This window comes from Ochotona curzoniae, unplaced genomic scaffold (assembly GCF_017591425.1).
Source record: "Ochotona curzoniae isolate NIBS_2020 unplaced genomic scaffold, NIBS_Ocur_1.0 contig_1, whole genome shotgun sequence".
Classification (NCBI taxonomy): Eukaryota; Metazoa; Chordata; class Mammalia; order Lagomorpha; family Ochotonidae; genus Ochotona; species Ochotona curzoniae.
Genome location: NW_024464918.1, coordinates 530,639 through 548,480, shown reverse-complemented (window position 1 = coordinate 548,480; position 17,842 = coordinate 530,639). Strand labels below are relative to the sequence as shown.

Genomic DNA, 17,842 nt, shown 5'->3' with positions numbered 1-17,842 from the left:
TGATGAATTATTTTCATAGTGGAGGTGCCAAGACACGCAATATTTTGGAGTAAGTATTTGGGATTCGAGGAAGAAAAGGAAAGTCTGGGGTTGGTCTGGCAGTCTCGTTATCATCACGAAACATCGTGATCCCGGGGGCCCATGTGGCAATACTGAAACGAGTTGCCTGAGCACAGCGGCCCAGAATCTGCATTTGTCTCCAGCACGTGTGGCGCCGGTGGCCGGTGTGGTCAGACCCCGCACCTGTCTCGCCGCCTGCAGCCACACGAGGGCGCCCGAGAGAACGGGGCGGCCCCGGCGGCTGCGCAGAGCGCTCGCCGACGCCGGCGGCCGAGGGGCCGGATCTGCGGGGCTCAGCTGACGGCTCCGAGACGGAAGAGGCGGTGCGCGGGTGGAGCCGGGCGTCGCTGTAGGCCTGGCCGGCGAGGGGCAGGAGAGCGGAGCCCTGGGGACGCGGCGGGGCGGCCGGGAGGTATGGCGGGCGCACGAGGCGGAGGAGGGTGGCCGGGCCGGGGCCGCTGGGTGCGTGGGCAGCTGAGGGGGCGCTCCGGCTCCGCGCCCCGCGGCTCTGCGCCCCGCGGCTCTGCGCCCTCTGCGTTCCCCGAGCCGGAGCGCCCACAGCCGGGCTGGGCCGGAGTCCGCACGGGAGGTGGACGCCTGGAAGAACGAGTAGGGTTTATAATCAGCCCAGAAGGTTCTGACAGAGGAGAGGGGGTTTTCCTCTTGTGGGCTAGTGGCCTCCGGTTTACCAGAATTAATCTCGCGACTGCGGCTCTTGTTGGGGGGCACCCCTGTTCAAGAGGAGTCGCCCCGCTGAGCCGAGTCCAGATTGGATGCTGACTTTGGACCGGAAGGGCTCCGTGGGCTGCCATTGCTGTTGGTGGTGGTGTCGTGGAGATGGTCCGAGGACTTTGCCTCGTGTGTGCGACCCCGGCCCAGACTCTGCCCCCAAAGCCGCGTTTGTTAACTGTGCTCTTGTTGCTGTGACGACGGCCCCAGCTTCCTGCTCTGCGTAGCTGCGTCCGGTGCTGCTACTTCCCGATTCCGAGCTACTGCATTTCACCCCCCACCCACTCAGTCGTAATGTTGTCCTAGTGGCCCATGCAAGCCACAGCCAGGTGCCGGTGGACGTGTGTGTCATCGCAGTGTGGACCGAGCTCTGTGGAACAGGGGCTTTGGGTGGAGGTCAGCAACCCGAATGAAGGAGTGGGTTCGCCCAGGGAGGGAGGGCAACTGGGGAGCCAGAGTCGGTTGGGGCAGGTCAGGAGGAAGTGGAGAGGGCAAGACCTACCGGTAGCCAAGGTGCACCCTGGAAGCCCTGGAGAGCTGGGAACCCTGTAGAGACCTGTTCTAATTGCCCTAAGCTAGAGCCTGGCGGTGGCAGCTAGTGGGCAGACAATACAGAGGACTCCCACCTAAAATCAGAAAGTGTAAATTCCACCTTTTATCCCATTTGTAATTTTGAAAGGCAGATTTAAAGAGCAGAAAGATCTTCCATCTACTGGTCCATTCCCCAAATGGGCTGCAACAGCCAGAGCTGAACCAATCAGGAGCCAGGAGCTTCTTCCTGTCTCCCACACAGGTGCAGGGCTGCAAGGCTTTGAGCCATCCTTTGCTGCTTTTGAGGCCACAAGCAGGGAGCTGGATGGAAAGTGGAACATTGGGACACAAACCGGTGCTCAGATGGGATGAGCCACAGTTAGGGGGGAGGTATTTGTAAATGTTTTAGGAGGCAGAAGGACTTCAGCTCTGTTATCAGCGTGTACTATGGCCTGGTAAAGTTCTATGAGTTAAATAGGGTAAAGTGAAAATATCTGATGATCTGATGTAGTGCCTGGTAGATTCTGAAACTTGTTCCTTGCTCATTTTGACGTCACGCTTCGGAGGATCTGTTTTAGGAAGTGTGGCCGCGTGTACTGTTTATGCCAAGGGTTTCAGAGTGTTCATTGGACTGTAACCCGTTCGTGAACCATGCTCCCCTTCTTCACCCACTTCAGAGGCTTGGCTCTAAACATTTAGAAACATGTGAAAGGTTCATGTGTGTGTGTGTGTGTGTGTTTTAAAGTGCTATCCCATTACCCAACTTGTCAATTTTTGAAAATAGTATTTTAGTTGGAGAAGTCCTGAGCAGGGACAGAAGGAAATGGGAGAGAGGTGGGAGGTGAAGGAATGGCAGAGGCAGAAAAAGAAAGGAGGGAAACCTGGGAGGTGCCTGTGACAGGGTGTGGTGTCTGTCCTCCACCTGGCTCTTCCCATGCTGGGGCGCTCAGATAAGAAGGCTGGGCGCATGACCATGCCCGGCCGCCCCAGCAGATGAGGGCTGGCCCTCCATCGGGGTGTGTTTGACATGCGTGACGGTGAAGGGTCCTGAGTGCATCCTTGGTCTCTTCCCTGTAGATGGCCGAATTTGCGCAGTCTGACTAGCATGAGTCCCACACCTCTGCCTCTCAGCCAGCCTCAGCCTTCTCAGCTCCACCGGCTGCAGGATAAATGGGATTAATACGACTTGCAAGCTGAACTAAAATCCAGACTGCGGTGCTACTATCCTTCTGGTGGTGTGAACAGGTACCCCTGACCTCAGCTGGAGGTGCTGTGTCTCACCAGGCTACAGCTGAAGCACAGCCGGCATCTGCTGGGGGGAGGAAATTTCCTTCTGAGGACGGGATCGTTTTAAGTGAATGTGTTTAAATTCTGTAGTGTTTTGTGGTAGGAAGGGCTGTGTGCTGTCCTACCTGTTCGAGTTTATACATTTCAATTTTATAAAGATTTTAATTGAGAAGGAGCAACTATCCAGTATGCTGGTCAACAAGATGATAATCTTTTTGTTACTGATTTTCGTAGATTCCCATTACATATTTCTTCTCACATTGAATGAATTGTACTGCCTTTTAAGAATTAAAAAAGCATAGATTCACACTTTAATGGTAACATATTTTCATTGTGTTGCCTATAGTCATGGTTTTATGGCTTCTCAGAGTTGCAAAATCTGTTACTTTTAAAACAATATTTTGCTCCTTGCTCAGGTACCTGGCTCTTCTCTGTTACCTTCACCTGGAGAGTTTTCTCAGTGGAGAGTAACTTTGTTCCCTAGGATGCATTTGGCTGGAAATTGAGACATTTCTGGTTGTCACAGTTCTATAGGGGAAGGGCACAGATGACATAGATAGAAACAAAAGCGTGCAGTTAAGGGCCCTGCAGTGTGTAGCACAGCGCTCCCCGACCTGCTCCCTGTCCCCAAATTTGCTTCAAATTGTCAGTAGTGTTGGGTTGAGAAAACCAGACATATCTGTAGATTTTTAAATTTCATTTGTTTCTTATTTATTTATATTGGAAAGTCGGATATACAGAGAGGAGGAGAGACAGAGAGGAAGATCTTCCATCCGATGATTCACTCCCCAAGTGAGAGCAACGGCCAGTGCTGCGCCAATCCGAAGCCAGGAGCCAGGAACCTCTTCCGGGTATCCCACATGGGTGCATGGTCCCAAGGTGTTGGGCTGTCCTCGACTGCTTTTCCAGGCACATGAGCACGGAGCTGGGTCAGAAGAATAGGCAGGAATAGAACACATTCCACTAGGAATGGAAGTGTTACAAACAGCGGTTGAATCCATTAAACCACAATGGAAGCAAAAAAAATAAATAAATAAAAGCAAAAAAAATTTAAAAGTGGGCCTGGCACAGTAGCCTAGTGGCTGAATCCTTGCCTTGCATGCCCCAGGATTCCATATGGGCTCTGGTTCATATCCCAGCTGTTCCACTTCCCGTCCAGTTCCCTGCTTGTGGCCTGGGAAAGTAGTCAGGACAGCCAAAGCCTTGGGCCCCTACACCCACATGGGACATCTGAAGGAGATTACTGGCTCCTGGCTTCAGATTGGCTCAGCTTTGGCCATTGCCACCACTTGGGGAGTGACTCAGCGTATGGAAGATCTTTCACTTCGTTTCTCCTTCTCGGTATATCTACCTTTCTGATAAAAATAAATAAGTCTTTTTTTTTTAAAAAAAATCTGGCTTAAAAAAATTAATTGTGCTTTTTCTCCTAAATCAGCCACGAAAATGAAACAGCCAACTGATAAATTGAGCAATTAGAAATACCGCCACCACTCTATTTGGAAAAGACTTACTGTTGTAAAACTAATAAAATACTAGATAGCGCTGCGATTTTTAGTTTAGCAGAAACATGACGATACTGATTCATCCCTTGCAGTGGGAGGAGCCCTTCTTTGAAGTGCTTCTGAGCTTCTCACAGCTCCTGTGCATCTGAAGTGACCGGTGTGAGCGCCTTCGCATCCCAGACCACTAGATGTCGTCAGAAGACCGAGAGGCGCAGGAGGATGAACTGCTGGCCCTGGCGAGCATTTATGATGGCGATGAATTTAGAAAAGCCGAGTCCGTCCAAGGCGGAGAAACCAGGATCTATTTGGATTTGCCACAGAATTTCAAGATATTTGTGAGCGGTTAGTGGATAATATTCTCTTACACAGACTTTTCTATGTAGAAATTACACTGTTTCTCAGTGTTCCCTAAACTGCTTGTGATTTTTGGTTTATAGACACTAAGGATAAATGGTTTGAGGCATGATGCATTTTAATAACGAATTGGAACTCTTTGCCATCTGATTCCATCTTTTGGACCGCCTGAACTGGAATGTTATTCTGCATATTTCATGCATGCTAGTCTTTTACAGCTGGGAGATCGTCATGCGACAGTGACTGTCAAATAGGGAGTAGTTAAAGAGAAAATGCAAAAACCCTCAGAGAGCTTTAAAGTAATACGGTGGTGGTCAGACTGTTTGGGTTCCAGAATTTTTTCAGCTTCTCACGACATATGACACATGCTGCTTTGATACGAACATTCACAGAGGACCTTTATGTCTGCTTCTCAAAATGTGTTGTGGGAGTGTTGTGTGCTGTCCCCAAGCCCAAAATCACTGTGATGGCAAAAACTGATAAAGTCAGCAATTAGAAGTACCATGGCCATTCGCTATGAAAAAGACTGTTACTATTGCAAAGCTATTGGAATACTAGATATGGCTGTTGTTTTCAGTTTAGCAGAAACATGAGATCAGTAGGTTGTGGTCGTTTGATAAAAAAATAAAGGTCCTCTTCTCCAGACAGTGTTTTTAATCTTCATGGCAAACCGGCAACAGTAAAACAAACACTGTATGCTACTTGGTTAGTGGTGGTTGGGGTACTCAGAAGTGCATATAAGAATAAATTGTATATTGGCATTATGCATTTCAGGGTGCTTAGTAAGTTTTTCAAGGGCTTACAAGGTTGCATATATTTTTTAAGGTGGTGGCTATGGAGTTAAAATTAGGGAGTAGAAAGTGCTTTCAAGGAGGGCTTTCATTCCCTCAGTAAGGCTGTAAGTCTTCCTTGAGCTCCGCTCAATACCAGTGGACACTCGAGTGTTGACCAACTGATCCTTTCTAATCTTTGTTTTTGGTTCAGGCAATTCAAATGAGTGTCTCCAGAATAGTGGCTTTGAATACACCATTTGCTTTCTGCCTCCACTTGTGCTGAACTTTGAGCTGCCACCAGATTATCCATCCTCCTCCCCACCTTCATTCACACTTAGTGGCAAATGGCTGTCACCAACTCAGGTTAGACCCAAAACTTCTATGCGCTTTTAGAAACTAAAAACAAATCATCTGTAATTGAAGACTATCTTGATGATCTTGAATTTGATGCATGAAGAACAAATCGCTTTGATTTTGTAATTTTTTTTTCCCTTTGCCTTCATGAATCCTTATGCTAATGAATTGAAGTGTTTGATGTTTCTAAAAGGAATGACCATAGTTAAAACAATTGATCATTATGAATTGCAGTAAGAATAATTTTTAACCAAATATACTGTTTCTTTTGTCGTGCTATTTTCCCACTTAATCTGTACTGTAATGGAGGCTGTGTAGTTCTCCTGGTTTTTTTCCTTAGATGTTGGTATTCCTTTCCTTTTTTCCCCTTAGTTTCTTAATCATTTCTGAAATACAAAATGATTGTATACAGGAGTGAAAATTGAGCTAATGTAGCTACAATAAGCATATCTCCTGAGTAAATGTTAAGTAGTTTTCTTTTTAAAACTTGTTTACTGACAGCAAATAGTCATTGATTGGTGTCAAATAGTTATGAATGCTTAGAAATATAAATGTGTATGGTTCCTGTAGCTTTGTCCTAAGGCTTGAGACCTCATATTAAGACAGCTTCACTTCCTCTGGGTTACATAAGTTCTTATCTAGTATCAACCTCAACTCTTTTTTTTTTTTAAAGATTTATTTTTATTATTTTGTTTATTGGAAAGGCGGATATACAGAGAGGAGAGACAGAGAGGAAGATCTTCCGTCCGATGATTCACTCCCCAAGTGAGCGCAACGGCCGATGCTATGCTGATCCGAAACCAGGAGCCTCTTCCGGGTCTCCCACGCGGGTGCAGGGTCCCAAAGCTTTGGGCCGTCCTCGACTGCTTTCCCAGGCCACAGGCAGGGAGCTGGAAGGGAAGCGGGGCTGCCGGGATTAGAACCGGCGCCCATATGGGATCCCGGGCGTGCCAGGCGAGGACCTTAACCACTTGCGCCACCGCGCCGGGCCCCAACCTCAACTCTTGATTGAGACATAAATGTGACTTGAACCTAATTGAAAATATTCTGGGATTTAACAGATCGATAGCAGCTGCTTTCCTAGAAGGCATGATGAAGATTGATAGGCTAATGTGTATATAAAACCATAGCTATCAAGGTCACTGACCTCAGGGAGCTTACCCTTTTGGTCACATAGTTTCCACTTCTCAGCCACCAGCCCACTCTTTTGTATGAGAGTGACTCGGCAAAACTGAGTTTATGCTTTTAGGAAAAATTAAACCTTAAGAAAGGAATGTATGTAGAATAGTAAAGCAGGGAGTATTCCTTTATGTGATACCTGTGTCGGAGATAATAGGTGCAAGACAAATAGTTGCTTGCCCAGGAAGACTGTTAGACCTTTAGAGGTTTAGATTAGTCATCACGGCTGGAAGACTAATAATATTTGGATATTTATAGTCTCACTTCTCCCGAGATCTTGATATTTTACAGTCATGCTTGTGTGTATGTATACACCATACACACATTTTATAGTAAAAAAAAATATTACTCTCCATAAAATTTTATGTATATAGTTGGGATTTTAATTGATCTTTAATATTCCTTCCTGGTCCAATTCTTGTTGATTGTTGCACTCTGGTTTCATGGTGTTATAAATCTTGTCTGTTAATGGTGAAATTGGTGAATGGACCAATCATTCTCAGAGTTAGGGTAGGTAGGAAGGAGGGAAGTAGATTTAGTTTTCTGGTATTTTCCGTTGTTCTCAGTATGCACGCCAAGAACAGAGCCCCTCTCTTGCAGTTTCCTGCTCCCCCTCCAGGTTTACATGCTGATGTTTTGAGAAAGGAATAGAAAAGCACAGAGGACGGAGGGAAACTGCTTGGTCATTGGGGGCCTGGGGCTCACACAGCACCTGGAGCTTCCCTCTAGGTTTTACAGATTTGAACAGATTTCTTAAAATCATGATTGACCTTGGAAGCATCTTCATGCACACATGAAAAAGCAGTAGCTTTCCAGTCTTAATTTGTTGATAAGTATACAAGTTAATGCTTGTGCAAGGTTTATTCGGCAGCATTACACAGAGCCAGGAACAGAAAATAGGGCCCTTTTTCACTTGTTTAAATTTACAAGATGTGTTTGCCATTTGGAAGGCTTATTTTTGGGTGTTTATCTGAAAAGGAAGATCTGCTTATAATTCCTGAGCTCTACTTAACAAATATTTTACATTCCTAATGGGAAATCCTCATATATTTCCTTTCAGAGTGAACAGAACACTTTTTTAAAAAGACAAAATATTTTCAACCTTGGTCGCTTAGCTTAGGAAATTGGCGTTTTCTCTTTGGTAGCCTGAACTTGTAATGACGTCCAGGTCAGTGTCAGTTCGCTTCCCTCCATTACCCAGGATCTGGAGTAAACCCAGATTGCTTATGGAGGAGCAGCTTGTAAATCTGAAAAAAAAAAAAAAAAAAACAACAAAAAAAAAACCAAGAATTCACAGGTTGAGTTCTGTGTAGGGATTCTTTTAAATGACTTGGCTCTTTGATGGAACTAAAAGTTAAAATGTATCTTTTTGAAGCCATTCTTTTCTAACTGTTGGTTTCAGGGTAACCACAGGATCTAGTTCATTGCAGAACTAGATCTCTTTAGGTTTTTTTTTTTTCCTTGTTTTTACATTACCTTCTAGAGCTTCTGAGTTTATAGTTTACTCTGACTGAGTGGTCTAAGATTGGTATTGTATGTAGCACAGTTCATCCCAGCATTAAAAAAGCAGCAACCAGTGCAGGAAGCCTGAGGGCCTCCCAGAGAAAGTTGAAGATCCTCCAGGGGAAGCAGTGGCATCTGCACGCTCACCAGTGTCGCCCTCTGCTCTCTGCTCTTTCGTAGCTGTCTGCTCTGTGCAAGCACTTGGACAACCTGTGGGAAGAGCACCGAGGCAGTGTGGTCCTGTTTGCCTGGATGCAGTTTCTTAAGGAAGAGACCCTCGCCTACCTGAATATTGTCTCTCCTTTTGAGCTCAAGATGGGATCCCACAAGCAGGTGCAGAGAAGAGCAGCGCCAGCCTGTCCCAACAAAGAGCTGGAGTCCGGAGGAGCCGCTGGGTGCACCGTAGATCAAGAGGAAGCCGTGGATGAGCGAGCTGTGCAGGACGTGGAATCATTGTCAAGTCTGATCCAGGAAATCTTGGACTTCGATCAAGCTCAGCAGATAAAATGCTTCAATAGTAAATTGTTCCTGTGCAATATCTGTTTCTGTGAGAAACTGGGAAGTGAGTGCATGTACTTCTTGGAGTGCAGGCATGTGTACTGCAAAGCTTGTCTGAAGGACTACTTTGAAATCCAGATCAAAGATGGCCAAGTTCAGTGTCTCAACTGCCCAGAACCAAAGTGCTCTTCCGTGGCCACTCCTGGTCAGGTAACTTGGCTCTGCTGATGGCTGCCTTCCAGGTCTGTTTAGGAGCTTCCTTGGTAGGGCACAGACCTGGCAGCCAGTCCATCAGTTGTTTCACTGTATGCTGTGCTCTTCCTGACACTTGAGTAGATATAAATGCTTCCGTAGCAGCACTGGGAAAGGCCTGGGTGAATGTTAAAAAGGAACTCTGCTTGACACGGCAGTAAAGGCACTGGGACGCCTGCATCCCAAATCAGAGTGTCTGGGTCCCAGTCCTTGCTCTGCTGCTGTTTCTGCTTCTTGCTAATGTGCACCCTGGGAAGCCTAAGTGCTGTGGTCTCTGCCACCCGTGTGAGAGACCCAGCGTGAGCTCCCGGCTCCTGGCTGTGGGGCATTTGCGGAGGGAAGCAGCAGATGACATCTTGCTTTCTCTTTCCCTTTGCCTTTTCTTCTTCATTTTTTTTTTTTTTTAAAGATTTGTTTATTTTCGTGGGAGGGGCTGATTTATATATAGAGAAAGGTCTTCCATCTACTTGGTTCACTCCCCAGGTGGTCGCAGTGGCCAGAGCTGAGCCTCTCTGAAACTGGGAGCCTTTTCCAGCTCTCCCACCTAGGTATAGAGACCCAAGCAGTTGAGCCATCTCCCGCTTTCCCCAGCCACAGGCAAGGAGCTGGGTGGGAAGTGGAGCAGTTGGGACCAAACCAGCACCAATATGTACTTCCAGTGCTTACAGGTGGAGGATTATCTATATTTGCCCCAATCATTAGCCTTTTTTTTTTTTTTTTTTTTTTTGAAAGTCAGATATACAGAGAGGACAAGCTAATTCACTCCCCAAGTGGCCACAACAGCTGGAGCTGAGCCGATCTGAAGCTAGGAGCCAAGAGCTTCTTCTGGATCTCCTGCATGGATACAGGGTCCCAAGGCTTTGGGCTGTCCTAAACTGCTTTCCCAGATCACAACAGGGAGCTGGATGGGAAGCAGGGCTGCCAGGAGATGAACCACTACCCATATGGGATCCTGGCTTGGACTTTATGGGATCCAAGTGCAAGGCTTGGACTTTAGCCTCTAGGCTACCACGTTGGACCGTAGCCTTTCTTTATGTAAGGTTGATATCTGAAGCATTTCCTTGGAATAACAAACTGAATCACTTCTAGACTTCTTGGATTTCCTGTTGTTTTTCTCTTTATTAAGATGCAATTTTATTTTCAAAACTGTTTAAATTATAGTTTGGGATGGGCATTTCACTCGGTTAAGCTTTGAGCTCGGACAGCCGTGTCCTTCATTGGTGTTGCTGGGTTCAGGCCTCAGTTCTTCCTCCCAATTCCAGCTTCCTGGCAGTACAAACTGGGAATTGGGCTGTTGGCTCAGGTGGTCGGATTTTTGCCACCAGAGTTGGAGAGCTGGATGTTTAGTCTCCAGCTCTGGGGTTAGGCCCCCTTCCTACCTGTCTGCTCGCACTCCCTGTCTCCCTGGCCATTGCGGCACTTTGGGAAGTGAACCAGCAGGTAGGAGTGCTTGCTCTGTCTGTCTCTGACATCTTTTTTTTTAAAATCCAGTTGTTGATAGCAGTGCCATGTGGTTCAGGTGTGAGGTGAAGGAGAGGTGTTCACTGTGTGCCCACCTGATGGACACTGCACGTGCAGCATCTCAGGTTGCAGCTGGCTGGGCTGAGTGAGGCCTGTGGTGCTTTGGATTTCCCTCCAGGTTAAAGAGCTTGTCGAGGCAGAATTGTTTGCTCGCTACGACCGCCTTCTTCTCCAGTCCACCTTGGACCGGATGGCAGATGTGGTGTACTGCCCCCGCCCGTCCTGCCAGCTGCCAGTGATGCAGGAGCCGAGCTGCACCATGGGCATCTGCTCCAGCTGCAACTTTGCCTTCTGTACCTTGTGCAGATTGACCTACCATGGGGTCTCGCCATGTAAAGTGACTGCAGGTACGTCTTCACTCCCTGCCCTTACTTCCCATCATAGCCTGTGGCACCAGTTCCGCAGTGCAGAGTCGCTTGTTCAACCATCATTGCTTTTCATTACTGTCCTCGGCTCGGGGTGTGTAGTTGTAACCAGAAAAGGCAAAATCTCCCATGTCTGTAGTGCTTAAAGATTCTAGTCAGGAGGACAGGCAGACATGGTAAATAAGGGTTAGGTGGTCACAAATGCTAAGCAAGGAAACAAAGCAGACCAGGACATGAGATGTTCTGCAGGCGGGATCTGAAGCTTTTAGTTTGAACACCAAGGCTGCCTCACTGACTTGGTGGTCTAAGAGAGGACACTCCTCCAGTCCTGAGGAGGGACACTGCAGAAAGTACTTCGCTCTTATGAACATGAACTGATGGAGGCCCTGGGTGGCAAGGGCAGGCATCCAAGCTACCACTTCTGTTTCCATGGAATATTCGATGGGTCAGCCATCAATCACTTTCTCACTGAGCCCAGAGAGGCCCAGAATCTTCTTAGCATAGCCATCCTCTGTTGAAGTTGGCATAGGAGGTGAAACCTCTTTGCCAATTCTGATCCAAATAAGGACTGGAAAGTCAGGCCCTTGGTTGGATTTAACTGGACTTTGATGGCTTAGTCTTTCTCTCCAAGTGGACACATCAGCCAGAGCTGAGCTGATCCAAAGCCAGTAGCTTCTTCTGGGTCTCCCATGTGGGTGCAGGGTTCTAAGGCTTTGGGCCATCCTCAACTGCTTTCCCAGGCCACAAGCATGGAGCTGGATAGGAAGCAGGGATTAGAACTGGTGCCCGTATGGCATCCCAGCGTATGCAAGGTGAGGACTATTTTTTTTTAAAGATTTATTTTTATTAGAACGTCAGATATACAGAAAGGAGGAGAGACAGAGAGGAAGATCTTCCATCCATTGATTCACTCCCCAAGTGACATTTCATCAGCATTCCAGGGTTGTATAAAAGTTAATCTTCTGTTTCACTTTCTAGAGAAATTGGTAGACTTACGGGATGAGTACCTGCAAGCAGATGAGGCCACGAAGAGATTCTTGGAACAGAGGTATGGTAAGAGGGTGATTCAGAAGGCACTGGAAGAGATGGAAAGTAAGGAGTGGCTGGAAAAGAACTCCAAGAACTGCCCCTGCTGCGGGACCCCCATACAGGTAAATAAGGGCCGGCAGACCGGCAGGCATGTTGGGATTGCCTTCAGAGCTACTAATCATTTTATGACTTCCTTAGCAACCAGTGTTCATCTTTCCTAAGATTTTCTAAATCCTTTTCATTTCCTAAAATGCAGATTTCCCTGTTCAGTGTTGTCATTGATTTTGAATGTAAGTGTAGACTTTGCTTTTCGAAGTCCTTTCCGACAGAGTTAGCTCTACCTCAGAGTTGAATGAATGTATTACAGGTTAGTCTATTTTCTGTTGCTGGTAACAAATACCACACTGGGTAAGTTACAAAGAACTTTAATTTGGTTCATGATTCTGGAACCAAACCATGATGATGGCTTCTTGTTGGAGGAATCTCAGGGCAGCCCGGTACAGCAGGTGGCAAGAGACAAAGAATATGTGTGCGCGTCTCCCTCACCTTGGTCTCGTTTTTGTTCTTAAAAGGCTATCAATACTCATGGGGGATCCACCCTGATCACTTGACCAAAGCCGCTACCATTTGTACCCTTCTAAGTCAGTGGTATTTATACTCCAGCTGAGTCAGAGAGGGACAGACAGATCCTGTTCAGACCATCACTGGTCAGGAGAAAGGGGCGTGCCACAGCTATATCTGAGTGATGTAAAAAAAGTAGTGGGTATGGCATGGTAGCCTTGCGGCTGAGGTCCTCGCCTTAAATGTGCCAGAATCCCATGTGGATGCTGGATCTAATCCTAGCAGCCCTGTTCCCATTCAGGCTCCTGCTTGTGGCCTGGGAGGGCAGTTGCGGACAGCCCAAAGCCTTGGGACCCTGCACCCGCATGGGAGACCAGAAGAGGCTCTGGGCTCCTGGCTTCAGATTGGCTCAGCTCCAGCTGTTGCAGCCACTTGGGGAGTCAATCGACAAATGGAGGATTGTCTTCTCTGTCTCTTCTCTCTGTATATATGACTTTGCAATGAAATAAATCTTATAAGTTTGACTTCTCAGAAGTGCTTTACCTAAAACATGGTACTCTTATTTAAAAAAAAAAAAAAAGGCATACAGTTGGGCAAAGGAGATACTCCTCCTAGAGAAAACAATGAGACCATTATCTTGCTTCTTGACAAAAAAACATCCTAGTATGTTTTCAGTTGAGCTGAATCTTTGCGTTGGATTCCGCAGTTCAGTCCACCCTACCTGATTAGCCTGGTGGTGAATCCCAGTACTGTCAGGGAGCTAGGCCTGCGTTTGGCCACTTGGGGCGAGCCTCAGGACAGGACGGGGCTGTGACGGAACTGAGGGAGCTTGATCCTAAGTATTTACTTAGGTGTATGTGAAAATTGACTTCCCACCCGTATTTAATCCAAACATTTAGCTAACAATCTAATTACATGTTCTAAATGCATGTATTTGATTTGAATCTAGTGTTTATCAGAAGAGTTCTACTATCTACTAAATATTTTCCATATTTTACTTGAAAAGCAAAATAGCAAGCATTAAATAGTTACCAATCTGTCATTTGTATCTCTTTGCCCTACAAAAGGGAAGGGACTGGAACTGGAGCGTGGGTTCCCGCCACTGTGTTCATTTCTTCCAAAAAACGGCCTCGATGGCGTTCTCTTTCTGTTCTTCCCATCAGAAATTAGACGGATGTAACAAGATGACGTGCACGGGCTGCATGCAGTACTTCTGCTGGATCTGCATGGGCTTTCTCTCTCGAGCAAACCCGTACAAACACTTCACTGATCCTGAGTCCCTGTGTTTCAACCGGTATGTGCGTATGGATTTCTTGGGGCTCTGCAGCAATTGTAGGTGTTTAAGTTGCAGGCCATGAAGCTAGCGTTTACTTCAGTGCTTAGACTTACTTGGAGTATTATCTATGTGTTTTCCCACGCTGATGGATGGCTATTTTGCTGAAAGTGGGTTTAGGGGTGGCGCTGTGGTGTAGTGAGTTAAGCTGCAACCTGCAACACTGGCATTCCATATGGGTGCTGGTTCTAGCCTCGGCTGCTCTAGCTTACTGCTGATGCAGCTAGGCCAAGTGATGGGAGATGGTCCAAGTCCCTGGGCCCCTGCACTCATGTAGGAGAACCAAACATCCTAGCGGGAAAACCGAAGGCCTGCTTCCACGTTAAATGAAGAGCACTGTTGTTGGTGTGGGTGGTCCATGAGACTGACATCACGTCAGGGGACACATAATGTTGGGCTGTCACTCTGTTGAGCAGTGTGGTGTCCAGTTCTGTCATTTGTTTTGTTGTAAAGGTCTCCTTTTTGATAGTGGTGAGGAGGAGCTGACTGTGAATGCTAAGCTCGGCGTGAACATCTGTGTTCCAAGGGCTCCGCAGTCAGCAGCAGTTGGCCATCTCTTACTGGGTTTCTGTAGGCTAACTATAACCACTGGGGTCATGCAGTAATACAAGACGTGGAAGAACCCAACCTTACCAGTCAACGGTTGGGAATCTAGTATTGAAAATTACATAAATTTGAAGTCACAAAAAGGAAGGAGGAGAAACTGGCAAGTACAAAGCATGTGTGGATGTGGGTGTGAGGGCTGTGATGACAGTACCTTGCAGGAGTCCAGCCTCTGACTTCCTCAGTCTTCGGTTACTCCACCGATCAGGGGGTGGTATCTACCGGGTTGGTGCTAGGCTTGGCCCAGGAGAGTTTGTGTGCACTGTGAAAGGGCTCTTCTTAGGAACTGGAAGGCAGCTTGTTCAGGGGAGCTCCAATTTCAGCCCTTTCAGTGGAGTTGATAAGGAAGGAAACATACCAAAGATACTATCCGGAGGAGTACAGAAAGGGTTCTTAAGAGAAAGGAAGAAATTGTTTTGTCCAAGTTCACAAATGTGTTCCGGCCTCCCCTGTCCTCTCACAGACACAGAAGGGCAAAAAAATACTGAAACATTTGTCCCACCCACGTTCCTCCATACCCACCCTAATCAGAGACCTACAGGAGCATGCATCCTCCCCAATTATGTAAACAGTACTAAAAATTAAATAAGTAAGTAAATGAGCGCCTTACTCTGTGCTTCCAGGTTGTTCCATGCCGTGGATGTTAATGGAGATGTTTGGGAAGATGTGATTGAAGACTAGTTAACTACTTCCTCTTGAGATACGGAAATGGAATGATTTGCTGTGATCTTTTGTTGAGTATGCAAAATAACCTTGCAGGATATTTATGCTTCCTGTGTAGAAGATAAGGAAGGAAGAATGAGGTTTATATTTTCACGTGGTACTACTGATTCAGGCACATCCATACATTTTTCATCATAACACAAATGGACACAATTGTAAGCCAAAGGTTCAGAAAATGGAAACTAAAGAACATTACATATTATAATGTGCCCAAAACTCTAAATAAATAGTCATAAAACATATTTAGTTTATTCTCCAAGCATGAGGTGAGGAGAACGATCCAGAGTTAAATCTGCAGGTGCTTCGCCTCTGAGGAGTATCCCTGTTTCATTTGGCGCCTCTGCAGCCGCACTCCGCATGGTGGGGCTGGGAAGGAGCCTCGGGAGAATGGTCCCGAGAGCCCGTGTCATCACCTCCAGCCTCAGCCCCTGCAGAGTTAGCCTCTTGGGAAGGAGCCGTTTACTCAACAACTGATTGCGCGGCTGCCCAGTGTCATTTTGCCTTCCAAAACAAGTTTATAATTAAGAAATATTTTCTTAAGTTATTGAAGAATAATAAGAAAAATAATTTAAGAAAACATTTTCAATACCACAGGCGCTGTAAGTCACTTGATATTTATTATGAGTAATATATATACAGATAAATAGATAAATATATAGTCTAGGGGTTTGAAGCCAAGTTGAAAATTTAATGACACAGGCTCAGGAAAACCTGAGCCCTCTTCCACTTTCCTGAGCAGTTGAGCCTGAGTTCAAAACTTACCCTTGCTACCCTTCTGCTCCACATTTTCTGCTTGTACCTTAAGACAGTTGCAATACTAATTCCAGCAGCACGTGTTTTTATTTCCTCTGGGGGAGGGAGAAGGCCTAAAATATTCCCAAATGGAACAAGCTGGATGTTCCTTTATTCTCTGGTTCTTGAGCTTGTCCACAGCATGTAGTTTGATGCTAAGGTCCTGAGTTCTTAAATTCTCTCATGAGCTGCAGGAAGTGGTCTCCCTGCCCTGTCTGCAGCAGCAGTGTGTTGGGTGGTAATTTTTGCTTGATATGTAGATTGCACTTTCACAAGTTTGGCTGGCTCTTTGAAAAACTGTCTTAGGGTCAGGGGAGTGGCGTGAAAGCAAAACCAGATTTTTATAGAAAGTACAGAAGAATTCAGCTAGAGCCTTTGTTTTTCCCTGCCTTGTCATTGAAAACTGAAGAATCACTTTTAACTGTTCTAGATGTGTGTGTGTGTGTGTGTGTGTGTGTCCCCAAAAAGTCAGCAAGGACTGTATTTCTGGATTGTCCACAATGAGGATGCTTCATCTTGAAAATAAAAAATAATTTAAAAAATTGTATTAGAGCAGATTTGCTATTTATTCTGTTGCCCAAATGATGATCACATCTTGCAACTATGGAAAGAAAAAGTCACAGGACTGCACCTCCTCTCTCACCTGGGCTTGAGACTGAAGTTTGGTTTAAACCAGGAAGCTTCGTGGCCTCCCTCCCACACAGTGCATTTTATCTCAAAACTCCAGTTCACAGAAAATGGTAAGTAGAAAGTGAGAAGTGGGAATTAAAACAGTTACTGTAGAGACCGCAGAAGAGTGACTCCTGTCATTGAACAGTAATAGAAATTCAGTGAGGGTCCCCCCCGCCTTTTTTTTTTAAGAAGATTTATTTATTTGAAAGTGAAAGTTACAAAGATTTTACTCCTTAGATGTCTGTAATGACTGCCTGGGCCAGGCCAAAGCCAGAGGCTAGGATTTGCCTTGGGTCTCCCATATTGGTAGCAGGAACTCAAGGACTTGGGCCATCCTCTCTTGCTTTTCCCAGGCCACTAACAGGGATCTGCATCAGAAGTGGAGCAGCCTGGATATGAACCGGTGCCAGTGTGAGATGTGTTCGTCACAGGCTTTGCCTCCACCTGCTGTGCCACAGCGCTGGCCCAGGGTGGGTTTTGGCAGTTGTAGCTGCTTAGGTGCTGTGGTTCCTGAGCTAGTTGACCTGCTTGAGATCATTTTAACTTGTTGCACCTTATGTTGATAATGTTGTGGAAGTAACAGAAAAGCTTTCATAATAAAATTTGTAAGAGGTTTTTTTTTTCTCCCCATTTATGATTTTAAACCAATGCACAGGTGTTTAGTCCTAAAGATTTGTTTGTTTTCATGAATGCTTCTTCTTTAGGTACAGAATCTTCATCTCAATTTTAGCAATTTGAGGCGTAAGTTAAGAGCTAATTTTAAGGTGTTATTGGGATCTGTAGCCTCCTGAATGCCCTGGGAAAAAGATTGGTTTGTATAAGTCAGCTTTGTCAAGAAACTACATGATTGGGCCCAGAGCGGTGACCCAATGACTAAATCCTCACCTTGAACCAGTCGGGATCCTGTTTGAGCACCAGTTTATATCCCAGATGTTCCACTTCCCATCAAACTCCTTACTTGTGGCCTGGGAAGGCAGTAGAGGACGGCCCAAAGCTGTGGGACCCTGGACCACATGGAAGACCCAGAAGGAACTCCTTGCTTCTGGCTTCAGATCAGCTCAGCTCTGGCTGTTGTAGCCACTTCGGGAGTGAACCAGCAGATGGAAGATTTTTCTCTGTGTGTGTCCTTTCTGGAAATATGCCTTTCCAAGAAAAGGAAATAATTTTTTTTAAAATACATAATAGAATACTTTTAGACCTGGCTTAATTGCAGGTTAAAAA

The 17,842-nt window shown here is 46.1% G+C and overlaps 1 protein-coding gene across 3 annotated transcripts; it reads left to right on the top strand.

Annotated features, from left to right (window-relative positions):
* Window positions 1-393: 393 nt before the first annotated feature.
* On the top strand, window positions 394-16,494 carry RNF14 (ring finger protein 14). 3 transcript variants are annotated; one of them, XM_040980200.1, is made up of 9 exons: window positions 394-472; window positions 2,398-2,565; window positions 4,202-4,451; window positions 5,448-5,599; window positions 8,453-8,980; window positions 10,662-10,890; window positions 11,887-12,059; window positions 13,662-13,792; window positions 15,058-16,494. In XM_040980200.1, the coding sequence occupies exons 3-9, from the start codon at window positions 4,298-4,300 to the stop codon at window positions 15,113-15,115; spliced, it is 1,425 nt and encodes a 474-aa protein (XP_040836134.1). In that variant the 5' UTR covers window positions 394-472; window positions 2,398-2,565; window positions 4,202-4,297; the 3' UTR covers window positions 15,116-16,494. The 3 variants fall into 3 exon arrangements, with proteins under 3 accessions (XP_040836134.1, XP_040837674.1, XP_040836863.1); XM_040981740.1 differs by lacking the exon at window positions 2,398-2,565 and having other exon boundaries at window positions 454-472; XM_040980929.1 differs by lacking the exon at window positions 394-472 and having other exon boundaries at window positions 1,725-2,565.
* The last annotated feature ends 1,348 nt before the right edge of the window (window positions 16,495-17,842 follow it).